The following is an 18,958-nucleotide window of genomic DNA, read 5'->3' as shown; positions in this document are numbered from 1 at the left end:
TTAGCCTTACTTCGTCCTCATTTTTCGACCAAAAATTCTGGGTCTCAGAATCGTTTTGTATGACACGTTCCCAAATGATTGGACCCCTGGGAACTCAGAAAACGCAGCGAGAAGAGCGTGGGATCAGCAGGAGAGAAGTTACGAAGGAAAAAGCACCTGCTGAAAAATGTCGAAAACACAGGTTCTCGTTTTTCGGCTGTAACTTTCGATGCGTTTATCGCAGCGTATTGGGACTGCGCCCAATCGATTTCTCCCGCAAAATTACGTCGGAATGGTGCATGAAAGAATTTATTCCAGCACTTTTCAAAATCGCGAAAATTTTCGTCAAAAATGCAAAGGGGTAAGCCTTACTTTTTCTTCATTTTTCGACCAAAAATTTTGGGTCTCAGAATCGTTTTGTATGACCCTATCCCGACTAATTGGACCCCTGGGATCTCAGAAAACGCAGCGAAAACAGCGTGGGATCAACAGGAGAGGAGCTCCGAAGGAAAAAACACCTGCCGAAAAATGTCGAAAACACAGGTTCTTGTTTTTTGGCTGTAACTTTTGACCCATTGATCGCAGCCTATTGGGACTGCGCCCAGTCGATTTCTCTCGCAAAATTACGTCGGAATAGTGCCACAATCATTTTATTTCAGCACTTTTCAGAATCGCCAAAATTTTCGCAAAAATGCAAAGGGGTTAGCCTTACTTTTTCTTCATTTTTCGACCAAAAATTTTGGGTCTCAGAATCGTTTTGTATGACCCTATCCCGACTAATTGGACCCCTGGGATCTCAGAAAACGCAGCGAAAACAGCGTGGGATCAACAGGAGAGGAGCTCCGAAGGAAAAAACACCTGCCGAAAAATGTCGAAAACACAGGTTCTTGTTTTTTGGCTGTAACTTTTGACCCATTGATCGCAGCCTATTGGGACTGCGCCCAGTCGATTTCTCTCGCAAAATTACGTCGGAATAGTGCCACAATCATTTTATTTCAGCACTTTTCAGAATCGCGAAAATTTTCGCAAAAAATGCAAAGGGGTTAGCCTTACTTTTTCTTCATTTTTCGACTAAAAATTTTGCGTCTCAGAATCGTTTCGTATGACCCGATCCGGACTAATTGGACCCCTGGGAACTCAGAAAACGCAGCGAAAAGAGCGTGGGATCAACTGGAGAGAAGTTACGAAGGAAAAAGCACCTGCTGAAAAATGTCGAAAACACAGGTTCTTGTTTTTTGGCTGTAACTTTTGACCCATTGATTGCAGCCTATTGGGACTGCGCCCAGTCGATTTCTCTCGCAAAATCACGTCGAAATACTGTCACAATTATTTTATTTCAGCACTTTTCAGAATCGCCAAAATTTTCGCAAAAATGCAAAGGGGTTAGCCTTACTTTGTCTTCATTTTTCGACCAAAAATTCTGGGTCTCAGAATCGTTTTGTATGACACGTTCCCAAATGATTGGACCCCTGGGAACTCAGAAAACGCAGCGAGAAGAGCGTGGGATCAGCAGGAGAGAAGTTACGAAGGAAAAAGCACCTGCTGAAAAATGTCGAAAACACAGGTTTTTGTTTTTTGGCTGTAACTTTTGATTCATTGATTGCAGCGTATTGAGACTGCTCCCAGTCGATTTCTCTCGCAAAATTACGTCGGAATAGTGCCACAATTATTTTATTTCAGCACTCTTCAGAATCGCGAAAATTTTCGCAAAAAATGCAAAGGGATTAGCCTTACTTTTTCTTCATTTTTCGACCAAAAATTTTGGGTCCCAGAATCGTTTTGTATGACCCCATCCTGACTAATTGGACCCCTGGGAACTCAGAAACCGCAGCGAAAAGAGCGTGGGATCAACAGGAGAAAAGTTACGAAGGAAAAAGCACCTGCCGAAAAATGTCGAAAACACATGTTCTAGATATTCGGCTGTAACTTTGGATGCGTTTATCGTTGACCAACCAACCACGACTCTATGAGGAAATTCAGTTGCTCTACGGTAATTAACATTTTTTCATTCATGTCAACGTCACACGTCAAGGTTACTGAATTGTTGATATCAGAATACTAATAATGATATTTCATTCTCCGCAGACTTCAGCTGCACTTTTCCGCCTATCAAAACTTGAGCAATTCATAGTCAATACATGATCATACCTACCGTGTACAATTTTTCCAGCATGTTGTTTACGACAACATACACTGTACACCTTACTTTGCATACATAACCGTAATGTCTTATGTAATATCATATTTTTTTTTCTCATATCCATTTACCATTCACGTTAATTATATTAGTTGACGATTCAAATTATCACCCACCGATACTTGAACACTTGTACTAGAATTAAGGCGTCCGAAATAAACTGATGCTTCAAGCTAATGATCTGTGATATTATAACACTAATATAGTAGTCATATACTCCCTTACTTCTTTGAGAACCCTTCGCAAATCTTCTGTATTCATGAACGGAATTTTTGAAAGCTATTTATACGTTGATTTTCGCTGCTTCTACAATTTTTGAGGCTGATAGGTCCTTCAGAAATCCAAAATGAACACGAAGAATGACAAAGGATCAACAGCTGAAAATATACTGAGACTGTTTCCTCTTTTTTGCCTATAACTTTCATTCCGTTCGTGCAAGCGTATTTGGATTGTGCACAATCCATTCCTCTCGCGAAATCACGTTGATACCGTATATAAAAAGATTGATATCGGAATTTCGGGAATATCGTCAAAATATTCAACGAAAATTTAAAGGGGTTAACTTTACTTTTCCTTCGGGCAAAAACTATTTAGGCTCAGATTCAGTTATGTTAGCCCTTTTCGATTAATTCTACCCTCAGGAACGCAATGAACACAGCAGAAGCGAGCTGAAAACATTGTATCTTGAACTTAACTCCACTGAACTTGCTAGATTTATTGGACTCCAAGAAAAGCAGAAATGTCATTTAGAATCGGATTACGACTTTTTTCGTTGCACGCTGAAGAGCTGAGGAAATCCTAAGTGAGAGACAGAAAACATCAAAGCACAGGTCTCTTCTCGTTCATTGGTTTCGCAATTCCTTCACTCGTTTTGTGAACTGCTACTCAGCTTCAGTCTCATTCGCTGCTTGGGCTGTCAGGACCGTATTATCAATTTCACATTACTCATTTAATCAAGAACTGGACCAAGGAATGCACAGAGATCAGACGCAGGTAAATATCACGTGGTACAAAATTTCTTTATTTTACATGGTATTAATACATCGGTAGCCACAATATGTACATTTAAATACATGATCGCCTTTATGACGTGTCTATTTATCAAGCCACCATTACGGAACTCATTCCACTCTTAGTACGGTCCTTCGGGATAACCTGCTGCCTGACCATTTCGTTGATTGTATGCGTTGTTGTATCCTTGCCTCGACTCCTCGTACGAGATCCTGGGCTTGTACCCTTCCTGGTCGGCCGTGTACTCGACGATCTGCTTGCGTCCGTCGGGAAGAAGAACGAAGTACATGCCCTTGGTGTCATCGCCGTCGCGGCTCTCTTGGTGTCCAAAGTCGTTGTCGTAGTTGTCCTTCACCTCGTACTGGAAATCGTACTTAGCAGGTTCCTGAAACGGCAGCAAAGTTCACATCGTTAAATCACGTCCAGTTCAACGTTCACCGATAAACAACAAACGGAACCCAAAAATCGGTCTACCGTTAAACGAGGTTACAGCATCAGTTCATTCTCAGACTTACCGAATTTTCAGCATCCACGTAGCCGTATCCCGAGTTGGCACCTCCGGTCAAAGCGTTGTTGGCCGGGAGGTAACGATTTTCAGGAACAGCAGCCGGCGCCGAGTACTGCGATGAAGCGGGGACTCCGTAGGACGCGGACGGGGCGTTGGAGAACGTCGAGGACGACGGGGAGGCTCGAGCGGGAGCTTGGTAGTTGTTCGCGGGAAGATAGGCGCTGGATGGGGCTGAGAAACGAGCCAGGGTAGCAGAGTTCTCCGACTGGCTGGCCGGCAGGTACCTGGCCGAGGGCTGTTGACGGGGCGATGAAGCCTGGTAGTTACTGGCGGGCAGGTAACGCGTCGAGGGAGCGGAACCTGGAGGACGATATCCGGCTGGCTCCAGGCTGGCGGACACCGCCGCGACGAGACACAGGGCAACGAACACCTGAGCAGTCGTAAATCGCAACGTTATTTATGTCTTATTCAGTATTTTGCACGAAGATCGGCTACGAAAATTTTAAGCTGCGCTGTGTTCAGGCGCATTGCAATCTAGCGCATATTCGACAATCACACTTGTCGTACTTATATCTAATTGTAAGAAGTAATGAAATGGGAAAGAATGCCGGTGTATGATTCAAAGTCACTGATCGAGAATCAAGTATCATATCGATTGTAAAATCTCCGTTCTCTCCACGTCGCTTCTATTCATCAGAATTCAGACTGACTCGCGAGTTTATTTCGAAAAGAAATCACTGATGTGTTCAAAGTTTGAGATGCAATTCAGTCCTGATTTTCAGCGAGAGCGATTCGCTGGCACCATACAGATTGCGAATATTTGCACTAGCCGTTTATTCTCACCTTCATGCTTCTCGGAGGGATGCACAATTTGATTTGATTTTTCGGTAGCGATCGCGGATTCTTATACCATCCATCACGGCCTCCCCCTCCTCACAATTTACGACGAAATCAATCTTTCCCCGGCGTTGGGCTTGCGAGCATAAAGCAATATTGGGGATCCGCGTCGATCTGACGTAATCTGTAACATCGGGATCAGAGGCAAGGCCAACTCTGTACGCGAGCCTCGGGATGGGCGCGTGATTAGATCACCTCGTATGATCTGCCTCTCAAAGATGTTTCTCCGTTACGTTTCGCCGCCCGCGTTTTCGGCGCACTTTCAAATTCGAGGCTCCAACGACGCCTCGGCGAATGATCCTTGACTCCCGCACTTGATCATAATTAGTCAGACGCATGCATTATCTGAAACAAAAACGGAAAGCTCGAGGCGTGCGAGACGGCGCGAAAAGTGCAAAAAAAAAAAAACAAAAAAATGTCATTCAAATCCCCGTAAGATCGTTGCAACATTTTCTACCTCAGGTGAATTTTTTCCATGGTAGGTAAACAGCGACAAGAGCGAAAAGTCTCCTTCACATTTCGTACTGTTATTATTCAGAAACAAACGCTGCTTCCACTCAAGTTTTAATGAGACGATAATGAAGCTTAATTGCCGATGTTCTGCAGACGTCGTTGCTTTCATCGGGGACAAAGAGCTTTTCACCGAACTGAAAACCTCACGCTCTTTGAATGAGTCGAGAAGTAACGATAAAAATATATCGATTTTCACCCATCGTTGGTCGAAATTAACGCGGTGAAGATCGTCCTCGCGCTCGGCGATTTCTGTTTTCAACATTTGCAACACCGCAGATGCGCCCGAGGCGATGCAGTACGTTATTATACGGCAGAACTCTCGCGCAAAGTGCAGGAGCTGCTTGCTCCTGCTCTCGAAGGTGGCCGTGCAGTTTTAATTATAATTGATCGACTCTACGCGAGAGAGTAATGCTTCGAAGCAGTAGCCAGTTCTTTAATCGAAGAAATACTGCCCCTCGCGTTCACGTAGGAACGAAGAAAGTCACGTAGGGGAATAACTCACAGCCGTTTTCTGTGTATAAAAACTCACCCGAGTAGGTAAGGGTATACATAGTACCCATGTACACCCTCGAATTCTCTGTATAATAAATCTATCGTGTAATCTGATTTGCGAAGAACGGTAAAGCGGCTCGCTTTTTCGACTCTTGCACACCCTTTTCGTAATTTCAATTCCACTCACGCCCATGATGAGCTGTAAAAAATTTCACTCGTCGGTGTAAATTCGAAACTTGGATAAGATTTCCGTCAAACAATTGGTGTCGAGCTTGCGCAATTCTTGCCTGTTTCAAATCGGAGTATGAGATAATCGGATATTTTTAACAACCGGGGATTATATCCGCGGTGAATCAATACGGGAATCGCGTTTCGCGGAACTGATGGCGAGTAAAAATATAGAGCAAACTTTCATCGAAATGCAATTACACCAAGGGGAGGGGGAGAGATCTGTGTAACGCGTAAGACGAGAATTAAGAAAGTTTTGACAGCCGGCGGTTTGATAACCGCGCTCGCTAGACTTTATCGCGAGAGTAGCGGCTGGTTTCCGCGATAGTATTTCAATTACGCGAAATGACAGACGGACGGGCAAGTAAATTCGCGTTCGTTCATGAGAGCATAATTAACCATACACGTTACACCAACGTCTCCCCTCCGAACAGTACACACACCTTTCTCGCATCGGTGTAATTTTGCGAGATATTATGTGTACCTGCGGAGCGAAAAATCTCTCGTTACGCTTCGGCCGCAAAATTATATCGCGTATCATCGCGGGACCGGCTCTCGCGAAATGGTTTATTTTTATCGCTCGTTTAGTCTCATTTTACTCCTTTTCTCGCTTTTTTTTCGTTTCGTTTTTCTTCTTCGTCTTCTTCGTTTAAATTAAACTTTATTCAATGCAGAGAAGCGCCTGCGGGTGAAAGGAACCTCTGTACATGTGCAGTATCGTTTCGTCTTACGCATGTACGCGTAAGTGTTACGTTAATAAAAGGCATACACGCATCGATGTATAAATGGCTATTGAATTTTTTTATTCATTTAATCGTTCACACAATATGTTGTCTTTTTTTTTTATTTTACTCAATTTTATTTCTTTTCGTGTAAAATATATCATGTGTGTAATGTATATATGGATATGTTATAATATATATGTATGCGTATTCCCCGTGTGTGTAAGCACATGTGGATCACGTTACGCCGTTATGCAACAGCCGTCGACCGGCTTTAACCGATTTTCGCCAACGCATCACGCGTTCAATATGTGTAACATCGTTTATACATCAGATTATTGGTAATGGTTTGATCACAGTATGTGTATTATCAGTAATTCGGAGGCCGGGTGAAAAAGGGGGATGAAAATGTCGGGTTTAGTCTATTGAAATCAGCACGGGCAGAAGATTGAGCAAGATTGGGATTTCTTTATAAAATATCCTCAAAATTGAGGACTCGTTTCTCACAGTGTTCTAAAAGATTCTAAACAATGAATCTGAAATTTCTACAGTGGTTAAAAAAAAATAGTGCTAAACTTTCAGCTTGAATAGATACACCAAGAAAAAATAACCAGCTTGAGTAAATTTCTTTCGTAATCGCCATATTCGTCTTTCCTGAATATGATACTATTGAGTAACCGGCAACTTGTGACAGATGTTATAAGTTTCGATAACACTCCGGATAAAAACCGCGAATTCTTTCTAATTTCCCTTTTATCTTCACCCAGCGCCTGAATAACTTTGTAAACTTCTAAAGGTCCAGAGTGACAATTAAGAACGACGTCTTCAGGAAGCTAGTATCCGTAGCCCCCGTTTCCTCCGGTATTTCCGCCCCTGGATCCTTCGTCCGTGTATGTAACCTTCGGCCGGAAACCATTCTCGTCGGCTTCGTATTCCACCGTCTGTCTGCGACCGTCCGGCAACAGGACGTAGTAAATGCCACGAGCAACGCCACCCTCGGTGTTCTCTCTGTGTCCAAAATCGTTCCCAGATTCAAAGTCGTTTACGGTATATTCGAACTCGTACTTCGCTGGTTCCTAAAGAGGATTCGAAAAAAAAAAAAAAAAATTGAGCAGTGTTGTAACAGAAAACGGGTATGACAACGTAACGTAGAAAAATGGTCATTCGTGCGGTATAATTATCTTTACAAAAGTAGTAAGATCATCCTAGTTTTCACCTAGATTCATTCGTTTTCAATGTAATGAGAAAAAAAAGAATCTTTCGTTTGGCAAGCTTTATTTTTGTGGATGCCCTAAGGTTGATGGCCCGTCGGACAATCGAACGATGGAAAAATACTTACGCCGTTGGAACCATCGTCGTATCCCTGGTGGGCACCAAAGGTGTTGGAATTCGGCGGTAAGTACTGAATGCCTCCGGGTCCATGGGCCGGGTTGGATCCTACAAAGTCCGAGGGTATTTGGGAGGGAATGAACTGTTGATTCGGTGGCAGATACTGGTTCACCGGGGGTTCGGGTCGGGCGGCGACCGCGGCCAGGAGAGTAATTAGCAAACTCGTTGCGGCGAATAACTGAAAGAAGAAAAGGTCGACGGTTGGGTAGATTGCAATTAGGGATTCGATTTACTCTCCCCGAGCTACGAACCAGGGCGGGAGATATCCCCTGGTAGAGTAAGTCTACGTTAATTATATGCACTCGCTACTGCAGCGGTTATCGCTAAATGACTTAATGAACCGCAGTCTGGTTTAACGTGTATTATAATTACCCTCGAGTGGCGGTCAGCGAAGATCGAAAACATCGCCGCAGTCTCCGGGCTTATTATGCTAATAAACAAGCGTCAATGTCGAAACGTCGTCACGGTGATCCGGAGTCAAGTGCCGACAATTAGCACGTGTGTATCGGGATGAATCGCAAAGTCGGATCACGTATAGCTCGTATATGTCTGGGATTAAGATGCCCGTAGAGTAAAAAGTAATTTGTGGCAGCGGCTAGATAACAATTAACTTTCTTAAGTCATCCGCGTAACGTCCCGCGGGCTTCTAATTGTAAGTACGATACGGCAGACGAGAGGTTGGTTATATCGCGTCTTACGCAACGCCCACGTGTCACGTACCTGGGATATTCACGGCATATTCGTAAATCGTACGTGAGCCGAGTGATCTGTATTGCGATCGCAACGGTCAGCTGACAAGCTACTCGTACATATGTAGGGGAAAACACTCGCCGGAGAAAGGATTCACATCCGCGATCTTCCAACGATGGATGTAAAGCAAGAAAAAGAAAAAAAAAAAAACGCGAGAGATTGATCACCGCCCATTTGCATTGCAAAGATGCGTGTCTCACTCTTGACCGAGAAGAAGAACACTTCGAATTGGATCGAGCATGCGAAGTATTGCGGAATCGGCTTCCGACTGTTGGACTGCAGGACTGGGAACAAGACGTTCCAAAAAGAATTGACTAAAATTAATGGTCCCGACTAGAACTGGATGTCGTTCACTGAGAATCTATTTTTCGTCAAATCTTGGTTACCTCCAATCAATACAGCGACCATTGCCAAATGTGTTTTTTGCGGAAAAATTACGAACACGCGGTAAGAAATGGGCTGAATTACGAGATGATTACGCGAGTGGCCAGGTCCTCGAGTCCCTGAATACCGGGACGCTTGCAGCTTTAAGGGTCGAAAACGGCGGCGGTTTGGTTTCAGGGAGGGTGGGTGGAGAAAAAGGTCTGAGATCGGATTAACGAGTTACGGTAATTTATCGGTTTACTCTTTTTAATTAAATTAGTATCGTTAAGCGGCGGTTTTCGCGAGCCATAAGCGTACTCGTGATCGTCAAAGTTGCCGCGGAAAAAAGAGGTTGAGGGTGCGACCTCAAAGGTTAATTGGATCCGCGCGGTGGTTTTTCCGCCTCTTCTTCTTCCCCTCTTCATCTTTCTCCGAGCAGGAGGAAGAAAATCTCCGCGTCCTCTTTGCTTTTCCCATTTTCCGCGTGAACCACGCAATGGTTTAAAAACGGCAAAAATATCATGCCCGGCACACTCACCTTCATCTCGACGATCGGTGCGGCGATTCCTCTCTTCAGATTCTGTGGACTAGCGGTTTTTCGGGCTGCTCTGCGTCTGGGGATGAGACGGTGTGAAGTGCTCTGGCATCTGCCTCTCCCAGGCTTTATACCTTCCCGGTACCTGGTGCATCCTCCGTTCTCCGATATATGTAACATCTCGAGCAAGGTCGTTGCGACAGAATTGCCTCTGCGGAACGACCTGCCTAGCCGACCCTACACGCTTGTCACATCCTTTTGTTCGCGCTCCTCACCGCAAACCATCTCCACCTTCATCTTCTTTTCTGACAAATACTCAATCCGCAATCCCGCGAACTGCAAAGTGCCAATTATAACTGCTTCGAAGAGGTTGTTGCAGTCTGTACTGTATACATTTTTTTGTTTTTTTTGCTCACGAAATTAATAAGCAGCTTATAAAATTCTATGCGGATTTCATTTTCCCCTCCTCGAAGATCGATGTCTTAGTCCTTTTTTTCTTCCCCGCTCATTTCATGCAAAGCTCTATCTCGCGACGAGCGGTAATAGCCCATATTTTTACGCCGATATCGTATTTTTTTTTCCGACTTCGACAGAGGATACCTTCAACACGGAGATGCACTGCGGTGTATATATTCGTGGGTATCCCGGCAGCTGACGCGCGTTCAAATTTACCGTCTCAAGCTTTCCTCAAGCTTGTCGTTTCAAGAATTGTTTTTTCTTTATTTTACCCATTTTATCCGGAACGCGATGCATCTCTACCTCGAATTTATTTTACCGCAAGACAGCCGCAGCTTGGAACGCTGTCTCCTTTGCATTTGTCAAAGGAATCAATCGGTGTCTTGAAAATTTTTAATTCCGTCATCGATATTCCGAACGTCAGGTTTAGAAAGATTCTTACCTTCACATACGAAAAATGATGAGTTTTGTTTCTCAAGTAGATTCTTGTTGAGATTCCGTACCATTGAAATCAAATATAAATCTACCGTATGATCTGGCGATTTTTTCAGGATAAGTCAAGCCAGAAAAACCCCTTTGTAAATAATTTTTCAATGGTTGAAAAAGCGATAAAAATTAGAGCGTTTCAGCATTTATAAAATTTTTCGGGTTTGATATCGACGAGAGACGAAAGGATGTCGCGGTCTGTCAATAGCATCCGATTTAATCGACTAAAATCGAAACGACTACCTCCACGGATATTGCAGTTTTTTATCGCGCAATCAGTACCTACTACATACGTAGGTAAAGTTTTAATTACGTCTGGGGTTTCGCCTCTGGTTGAAATTATTTGTTGTCACGGTATCCATCGCAAAGTGATAGAAGGAAAAAAAGTTATGAATTTTGATGAAATTTTGAATTTAGGGTATAATCCGAGCCTCTTTGTTCGGTGCGAAAAAGGCCTGCAGCGGCTGATTGACGGCCGAATTACGCGATCCGCGAATATAATAAGTTATGCAAACAACGGTGATACGTACGTATCGGCAATGCGTATCTGCATGCATCTGTGGGTGGATGGTAGATAGGAGTGAGAATAGGGGGGGGGAGAAACAGGCGGGTATACGCGGTGCAGCTCATCTCATGAATACATTATTTCCTTCTATTACTCGGGGCGTTCCATCCGAGAGATGCAAATGGGTACGCCTAAATTTTGCAAATTCGTGGCGTGATTGTAATTGCGGAGAGAGAAAGGCTGCGGAATACTCCGACTTGACTTCCCTCTCGATCGGATTTTAATTAGTTTTCATCGCAACTGAGGCGTAGGAGCGGATCCTGGATTGCAATGAAAATACGTTGACCCCTCGCAGCTCTCACTTGCATGTGCTACACTGCAGAGTCGCTGCGGCAGCTGCAGTTGGCGGCTGCTGGGGCAAAACTCAATTATTACGGGACTGTTTCTGCATTTTTTGATAAACCGCCGGAGCGCCGTGAACGAATTAATTCTGTTATTACGTAACGTTTTTCCCCGTCGCCGCGCGGGCGTTCTTCGAATAAGCGCTAATGCAACGAAGCTAGGAAGAAAGCAAAGCTGTTACAACGCTGCGCGTCGATGACTCGATTCCGGAGCGCGGAAAAGCGGCTTCAGTCGGAATTCAAGTCGGTTATTCGTTTCACAGAACCGACCTTATCCGCGGCTACGTAATATCGTTAGGCCGCAGGGTACGTCTGAAAATTTCGAGAGTAACTCGCAACCAAGTGGGTGAGATCAAAGCCACGCATTGCGTATCCTTTGATCAGGCACTTCTCGCGTACTTAAAGTTTCGTTTCAGGTGATCGTACCTACATGGGGTTTGTAAAGATATTCATCCTACCTTGCAGCATCGAACCTGGGTGGAAACTGACCCGGCTTGATCAGACTTGAAGAACGTGTCATGTCAGTCAACGAGTTAAAAGTTGAATTTTTCAGTCGAAAGAGCAGAGAGCTAGTTTTGTTTCGTCAGGCACCCGAAATTCCGAGCAAAACGTGCTCATTTCAATTGTTTATTCACTTTTATTGTTAGATGCATAATCAGCAGAATATGCGAATCAGGCAAAAAACAGATTTCTGTTAGTTTACAGGACAAATTCGAAGACATAAACAAAAGAGCGAGAAAAATATCATTCAAGGCATCAGGTGACGCTTTTCCCTGCACATATCCTGGAGCCTGCGAACGCCGAGTGTCCTGCAGGATCCGTAGCGGTGCTCCCAAGCGTCGAGAAGCATGTCGTAGTACTTTGGCTTGGTAAAGTACTTAAGGTACTTGTGACTCTGGTTAGTTGGGAATATCTTTTCGAACAGCTCGAGTTGGGTGAGTTCGTCCTCGAAAGTAATCAGGTTGCGGATATCGTCGGATGTAAGGTCCTGCAATATGGTGTCGAGATACTCGTCCCTGGAGTTACGGTACATGTAGTTAAACTGCTTCCGCGTTGCTTGATGCGTGAGGGTTTTGTCGCTCAGATGAAAGTTCTGACAGACAGAGCCAGCCAGATCGTATCGACTGGACAGTTCCTTCAGGACTGATTCAGGGACTCTGGGGTTCAGCTGGAATCCAGCGATGTTGAAGAGCGTCCTGATCAACGGTCCCTTCACGGCTTTGTGGACGGCGGAGTCCGTGTGAAGGGACGGCGCTGTGTTGACCTCCAGCAGCCAGGGCCTACAGTTCTCTTCGATGAGGATATCGAAGCCAAAGAGCTCGAAGCACGTGTACCGAGAGGTCAAGGTCCTCTGGATGACGGGACCGACTGCACCGTCGGTGGCTATCAACGTTTTCACCACAATGTCCTTCATCTCAGACCACAGCTTGGGGACGTTAACCGATTCTCGTTCCAAAAGCGACCACAGACTTTTTAGCGACCACAAATGGCCAGTGGCTGTGTTCACGTTTGGACTCAGCTGGTAGGCCTTGCTGTACTTATTCACACTGGTGTTTGTCAGGTGCATGAAACGGTTCTTGTGGTGCTTGGCGTCCTGGTCGTATTTCGTCGTCGCTATCCTGACCAGCCCGTCAGAGTAGAGGTACGCTCTCAGGGGATCGAAGCTCGTCACCAGCACGTAGATTCTCAGGTCGAACTTTGCCCCGTCTATCAGCCTTGGCTTGGCCAAGTACCGCTGGACCACGAGGTACGAGTTCACCGGCACTTCCCACCACTGGTGGACCACGTGGACTCCCGTGCCACGTGCCGAGCTTGGCGGCTTGATGATCCACTTGGTTCCGTCGTTCCGCTTCCAGGTGACCATCAGCCGTCGCTTATCTCGGGGCAGGACGAAGGACAGTGGCATGAAGCCAAAGTGCCGCTTTCCAAACTTCTTTATCATCTCGCTGATGCTTGCCCAGAGCTGGTCCTTGTGCCCGAGTTTGTTGGTCCCAGGAAAGTGGTTTACCTTCTGGTACCAGCGGAGGCGCTCGTGATTCTTCGGGAACAAGTGGTCCCAGTTACCGCACCACGAGTCCGAGTCCCGGGGGTCGCAGGAAACCACGCGGAAGCCGGAAGCCTCCGCGATTCGGCGTACGATCTGCGGTGTGCAGGGATTCAGCTGCCACTTCATGTGCTTTGAGACTGATTTCGGTAGCGGCGAACACGTGCAGTTGTCGCAGTGGAAGAAGATATAGGGTGGCACGTGGGAAAAAAGGCTTCTTCTAAACGGGAACTTGAACTTCTTTCTTCCAGCCACTGCTACCGTCGTTTTTAGCTCTGATCGAACCACGGGTTCGATGGTCAGAGGCTGATGGTATCCTCCATCCTCTGTGTTGGCAAAAAACTCGTCATCTTGATCACTGTCCTCGTTCGTGAGACGCTGAACGAGAATTAGACTCTTGCTCGTCCTTCTCGAGGCGCAAATTAGCCTCGACTCACTGCGGAAATAGTTTCTTTCATCAATTACCTCGAAGTCTCCGACATCTTGTAGGCTATCCTCGGAATTGCTCAAAAGTTTTTTGATACTTGTGCGTCGGTTAACAGGGGCAGATCTAGATCGCCGAACGGTCGATTTTGTATTTCCGTCGATCGAAATGGATTGTGATTTGTACAACATGATCGCGAGTGTTGGTTTTGTTTAGGTTAACGGCGAATTTGGGCAATACATTTCCGAAAGAGGTTGTAAGTGATGTGTCAGACCTTTGATTAGTTTTTCCCGATACTTGTCGGCATGGTTCGATCACGGTCGATACCGAGTATCGATTACCGACTGTTCGCATCGCGACAGTTTCGCGTGTCTCCAGAAATGAAGATAAAAATGATGAATGGCGGTTGGTTATGACATTTGGCTAGCTGCACTTTGTAGTGGTAGTGGACACGCTGAGGCTGAAATGACGCGATCAAATGGAATCCCGCGAAAGCGGAGGTGGAGCATGTATAGTACGTTGTATGAGTGGTGCGCGAGAAGACGCGTTTCATTTTATGGTTGCGCAAAAGACCTTGCTCCGCGTAAATAGATCGCTGCGTGTAACACAAGTTAAGCAGTGTGTATTGGAGTGCCGGGCAACTTGTATAGGCTAATTGGATGGATGGAAAATGGTGCGCATAATCCACTCACCGTGGGCTCCGGGTCCAGCAATACGAACTCGTGTAACCATGATGTCTCGTCAGATCGCTTTGTCCGCTCGTTGTTGAGGATTGAAAAAAGGAATAATACGCGGAGAAAATAGACGAGGTGAAATTTATTCTTTCACAGAGATCAGCAACAGTAAATTTCCCCTCCTGCTTGCAGTCAGTTTCAGAGAGAGAACCGCAGATTTAAACGCAGCGTGTTCAATGTAATCAGTGATGAATTGGAGGGAGCGAGAAGTGCCGGAGAATCTGCTGCCCAGTACATGTGGTGGTGGTGATGGCCGTATTTGTTATTACATCAGATCTTCAGCCACGTGGTGATGCAATTCCGCAACGTCTCACCATAATCAGCATAGCACCAAGAAATATGTTATACCCGCAATGAAGATCTACGCAAAAAGTAGATTGCCGGCTGATGAGCAGAATCGATTTATGTAATATAATCACCGATGTGCTGCAGGGCTGCACTCCTTACCGTCACTCCCTTGGGTATGTCGATAGCGAAAACGCTGACGAGCGTGAACTGTAGCTGCTTGTTATCCAGTTGCCGAGAGAAGGCTTCCATCTGAAATGTCATTATTCACTCCTGATCATTATCCGGGTCCATCACCACCGAACCTGAATTTGTAAAACGTTCACCCCGCAATGTATCCCGTGTCTCTCTCATTCTCCCCGACAAAATGTGCCATGACCCGAAATATACGGATCGGGCCGGCCGCTGGACCGTGAATTTTACCAATTGATTTAAATCATTCGTGCGTAGAGAACAGAGTCCGGCTGTACAATCGAGCCAATTAAACACCGGGGGTAATTACATCAATCTTTTTTCCAAATTGCCCGAGTAAATTCGCAGCACATTTTCATTACGGCATGGTCGTTATTTTATTCGATCAAAGTGTCTTTGAACACAAACCTCTTCGCTCAGGCCACTCGGTCCTCGAACAATTGGTGCACCTAGAAAATATCCGCCAGCCAGTTTTCCCTGAGGAACATGAAACGCTGAATTTCATACTTTTCCACTTCACCGATCTAACGAGCATCCACTCACCTCTGAAACGGTAGCATGACAGGCATTCGCGACGTAGAAGTATTTCGCCATGTGGAAGCATATCCACACCAGATGGAGGCCAAGGTCCATGATGCCGAGCTGATCGTCGCGGAGAGCGATAGCGTTCCGGAAGTGGTTTAGGATCGAGAACAGGGTGACAAAGAAGATGAAGAACATCCGAAAGCCATAAGTCTTATTGACAGCGGCCGCAACGTCGTGGAGTTGGAAGTGCACGCGTCTGGCAAGTCGAAGTTTGGAAGCTGAAAGAGAAGTAAAAACCTTGAGAACCTGGTGGTCAAAAATTAACACGATGCAGAACTACTTCACCGTTATCAAAGCTCGTTGACTGGACCAGTATGACACTGATCTTCCTCGGCGTCAGGGTCTCAGCGATGACCGAGTTGGTCCGTTCGAAACGGACGCGGATCTTGGCAATGACAGCGACGAATCCGCAGAGTATCACCACCTCGAGAAGCACCGGAACGTGGCTCAGGATCCACGCGACGTCAAAATTCACCCCGGATCCCGCCATGACAACAGCGAAGTACGTCAAGAGGTTGGTGACGAGGGTTAGAAAGACATAGACGCAGAGATTGCTGACTTCCTCTCTCGTTCCAGCCGCGTGGTCGATCGGGGCGTTCAGGTAAAACAGAAGACGGTCGACGCAGTCGAGCTTCTTGTACCCCTCAAGGTCATCCGAGCTCCTGACGATGCTCGATAAGATGAGTACCGGCACCACAACAAGGTGCAGGCAGCTCTGCAGCTTCTGGTCCTTGAAGTAGTAGATCGCCTCGTTCAGTGAATCGTAGTAGCGCCAAATGTCCTTCCGGATCATGACGAACAGTCCGATGTACAAGATGATCAGGAGGATCGGATACAAGCAGCCAAACCACCGCCGATCGCCCGACTCGATCCTTCGAAGACCTGGAAAATGATTGGAATCCTTGCTTCGAGAAGCGTTCAACGGCTTGTGCAGGCTCATGCCAGCATGTGGACTTTCTTTTTATCCCCTTTTTCATCGTGCCTGTGAATTCTGGACCGCGTGAAGATTAGGGTCTGGTTCTGGACTGAATTATTACTCACCGAGAAGGCTGCTGAACAGAAATGGAAGACGGCTTTCGGCGAGGACATCATTCGGATTCAATAAGCCCATCTAGTTGCCTCCTTCGCGGAGTATGGAACATGCAAACCATTTGCTGGGTGCGCGAAAATTGAAGCACCGAGAGTCACGCCGGGCGAACAACCCGGCGTTTCAGTCTATCGTGCACGCTAGTTTTGTGAATTATTAACTATCCAATCCTTGTTTCATAAAATATGTACTATTTTTTTTTCATCTACAATATTTCCCGCAATCTGATGTATATTTTCTCCCTTCCATATGTTCAACGAAATCAATACTCGTCGGGGATTTATTATTATCTCGTTATATTTGAAACTTTAGCCGAGCTGCGGACTTTTCGCTTCAATTTCACTGATGGTGTTTTTTTTTTTTTTTCTTCCTTTCACACAAATTCAAATTGATTTCAATCAGAAGACAATTATAATGCAGATTCGAATTTCTCTCGGTCTCGCGTGTAAAACATTTTCACTGCCTGGATTTAAAGTATTTTTAGCCGATGCAACGATCCGATTCGGCGATTAGCTGGGAGCTCGATTCGCGTACCGAGTTGATACGCGCACATATACGCGCACATATATGTTGTATAGATAACCACCGATCTGGGGAACGATTGGGAAAATTGGCATCAATTTTCCGCTGCACGAATTACATGTGCATATATACATAATTACCCGAGTGAAATGTCGATAGAAAATGTATCGCCGCTTTGAGTGTATTCCGAAAACACATCTGCCTCGCTAATGTTATCTGTTAATTACACCGTGCAAGCATGCAAGTGCATTGCAGCATAATCACCATGACAGAAATGACGGCATTATCATACACGCGTCCCGATGGCTTATTGTTCTTTATGGGGGCGCAACTCTCCTCTATACACGCTGTATATCATGCTCGAAATCATTCAGACAGCGGGTGGTTATACACCGTGCGTAATGGTTCACGGTTTACACTCGAGGCTGCGCATATGTTTGCGGCTTGTTTGCTATTATAGATGATGTAAGCGTCCCCCTCTCCCCTTATTTCCCCTCAGGGGAAACCGCGCGTGATGGATTCAAGCAACGCCGATTGCGCAGTGCAGCTAAAAAAGGCTTTGTCGGTTTTTTGAATTTTGTCTTTTCTAAATTTCTATGCGCGTTTGTCTGTAACTCCGAAAACAAACATTGCGTTCAAATATACCGATATTGTCACTCGGACGACTCACTCGAAGACAGGTTTCTGTATCTCCGGGATCTGCACCCACAACTACATCGATCACGCTAAACGGGGCCCAGATGCCTTATCTTGCACCTTTTGTGCCGCCCATTCATCTTTTCATGCATCCAACTCCGTGGGCGAATGGAATGACTGCTTGAAACGAGCCTTTGTCTTCGAGTCATGACGCAACGCCGGCCTTGCAGGTCCATCAATCAATCAAGGATAACCCGTTCATCGGATCAAACAAGTTAGTGTTGGAAACTCCGACCGAGTTTGGAGTTTTTGGTGAGGAAATCAACAAGACTGCTTTTCAGCCTGTACAATTAAGGTTTTTAAACCTTTATTCAACTGCTCGGGAATTTATTACTCACCGAGTCGTGTTCTCCGGCCCTCGACACTTGCATTCAATCTATTTACTCGCTGTTTAGTATTCAAACACAATTACCGTGATATTGTGCCTGGTCAAATTTACTGTAACTCAAATTTCACCCGATCACAATCACCCCGGTGTTTGCGTAAACAACTCGATAAACTATGTACGACACGCGGGCGAGGTTGGAGTGTAGATCAACGTTGAACAAGGTCTCCTACTTCAGACCATCAGAACGAACTTTGGCTTCTCGATTTTGTTCTTATTTATTTACAGCGCATTTTATTTCTACGATTTTTGTCAGTCGGGCAATATTTTACTGGTCCAATTAGTCTGCCGTCTCGGAGATAAGCGCAGAGAAAAAACTGTTCCCTCGATAATTTCGGAGAAAGTTGAGTGAAAATATAATTTATTTTTATTTATCGAAATAAAGTTTGAACAGGCTTCGGATTTTTTACCGCCCTTTGCGGCCAACAATTAGAATCATCACTGATATTTGATTTTACAATGCCGGATTAGGTTTGTTTGAAAAAATGAGAAACGAATCGTTTACAAATTCTAACTGTATTATTGTCATTATTATTTCGATACAATAAGGTATTACAGCACAGCGATATCGA

At 45.3% G+C, this 18,958-nt stretch overlaps 4 protein-coding genes across 5 annotated transcripts; all 4 read right to left on the bottom strand.

The window, feature by feature from the left end:
• Positions 1-3,176: 3,176 nt before the first annotated feature.
• LOC124186537 (pro-resilin-like) lies at positions 3,177-4,573 on the bottom strand. The gene is made up of 3 exons (XM_046578329.1): positions 4,539-4,573; positions 3,703-4,125; positions 3,177-3,572 (listed from the first exon to the last, which is right to left on the bottom strand). Exons 1-3 carry the CDS (start codon positions 4,542-4,544, stop codon positions 3,309-3,311), a joined length of 693 nt encoding a protein of 230 aa, XP_046434285.1. The 5' UTR covers positions 4,545-4,573; the 3' UTR covers positions 3,177-3,308.
• Positions 4,574-7,196: 2,623 nt separating this feature from the next.
• On the bottom strand, positions 7,197-9,698 carry LOC124185951 (pro-resilin-like). The gene is made up of 3 exons (XM_046577208.1): positions 9,588-9,698; positions 7,887-8,114; positions 7,197-7,623 (listed from the first exon to the last, which is right to left on the bottom strand). The coding sequence occupies exons 1-3, from the start codon at positions 9,591-9,593 to the stop codon at positions 7,381-7,383; spliced, it is 477 nt and encodes a 158-aa protein (XP_046433164.1). The 5' UTR covers positions 9,594-9,698; the 3' UTR covers positions 7,197-7,380.
• A 2,482-nt stretch (positions 9,699-12,180) lies between these two features.
• Positions 12,181-14,091, bottom strand: LOC124187079 (tubulin monoglutamylase TTLL4-like). The gene has a single exon (XM_046579331.1). The coding sequence runs from the start codon at positions 14,089-14,091 to the stop codon at positions 12,181-12,183; it is 1,911 nt and encodes a 636-aa protein (XP_046435287.1).
• Positions 14,092-14,713: 622 nt separating this feature from the next.
• Positions 14,714-17,136, bottom strand: LOC124185983. Of its 2 annotated transcripts, XM_046577261.1 has the most exons (6): positions 16,738-17,136; positions 15,982-16,578; positions 15,655-15,914; positions 15,520-15,588; positions 15,082-15,171; positions 14,714-14,995 (listed from the first exon to the last, which is right to left on the bottom strand). In XM_046577261.1, exons 1-6 carry the CDS (start codon positions 16,805-16,807, stop codon positions 14,954-14,956), a joined length of 1,128 nt encoding a protein of 375 aa, XP_046433217.1. In that variant the 5' UTR covers positions 16,808-17,136; the 3' UTR covers positions 14,714-14,953. The 2 variants fall into 2 exon arrangements, with proteins under 2 accessions (XP_046433217.1, XP_046433218.1); XM_046577262.1 differs by lacking the exon at positions 15,520-15,588.
• Positions 17,137-18,958: the final 1,822 nt, after the last annotated feature.

Source organism: Neodiprion fabricii, chromosome 7 (genome assembly GCF_021155785.1).
Source record: "Neodiprion fabricii isolate iyNeoFabr1 chromosome 7, iyNeoFabr1.1, whole genome shotgun sequence".
Taxonomy (NCBI): Eukaryota; Metazoa; Arthropoda; class Insecta; order Hymenoptera; family Diprionidae; genus Neodiprion; species Neodiprion fabricii.
Note: the sequence above shows the minus strand (reverse complement) of the source record. Positions and strands in the feature narration are given on the sequence as shown.

Bases quoted from the DNA above. Each gene is read 5' to 3' on its own strand.
- LOC124186537 (XM_046578329.1), bottom strand. The intron at 3,573-3,702 runs GTAAGTCTGAGA...CTGCCGTTTCAG, and splicing joins ACGTGGATGCTGAAAATTCG to GAACCTGCTAAGTACGATTT.
- LOC124185951 (XM_046577208.1), bottom strand. The intron at 7,624-7,886 runs GTAAGTATTTTT...AATCCTCTTTAG, and splicing joins ACGACGATGGTTCCAACGGC to GAACCAGCGAAGTACGAGTT.
- LOC124187079 (XM_046579331.1), bottom strand. From the start codon at position 14,091: ATGTTGTACAAATCACAATCCATTTCGATCGACGGAAATACAAAATCG.
- LOC124185983 (XM_046577261.1), bottom strand. From the start codon at position 16,807: ATGGGCTTATTGAATCCGAATGATGTCCTCGCCGAAAGCCGTCTTCCA. The intron at 15,915-15,981 runs GTGAAGTAGTTC...CTTCTCTTTCAG, and splicing joins GTCAACGAGCTTTGATAACG to CTTCCAAACTTCGACTTGCC. The intron at 15,172-15,519 runs GTTTGTGTTCAA...ATGACATTTCAG, and splicing joins CGAGTGGCCTGAGCGAAGAG to ATGGAAGCCTTCTCTCGGCA.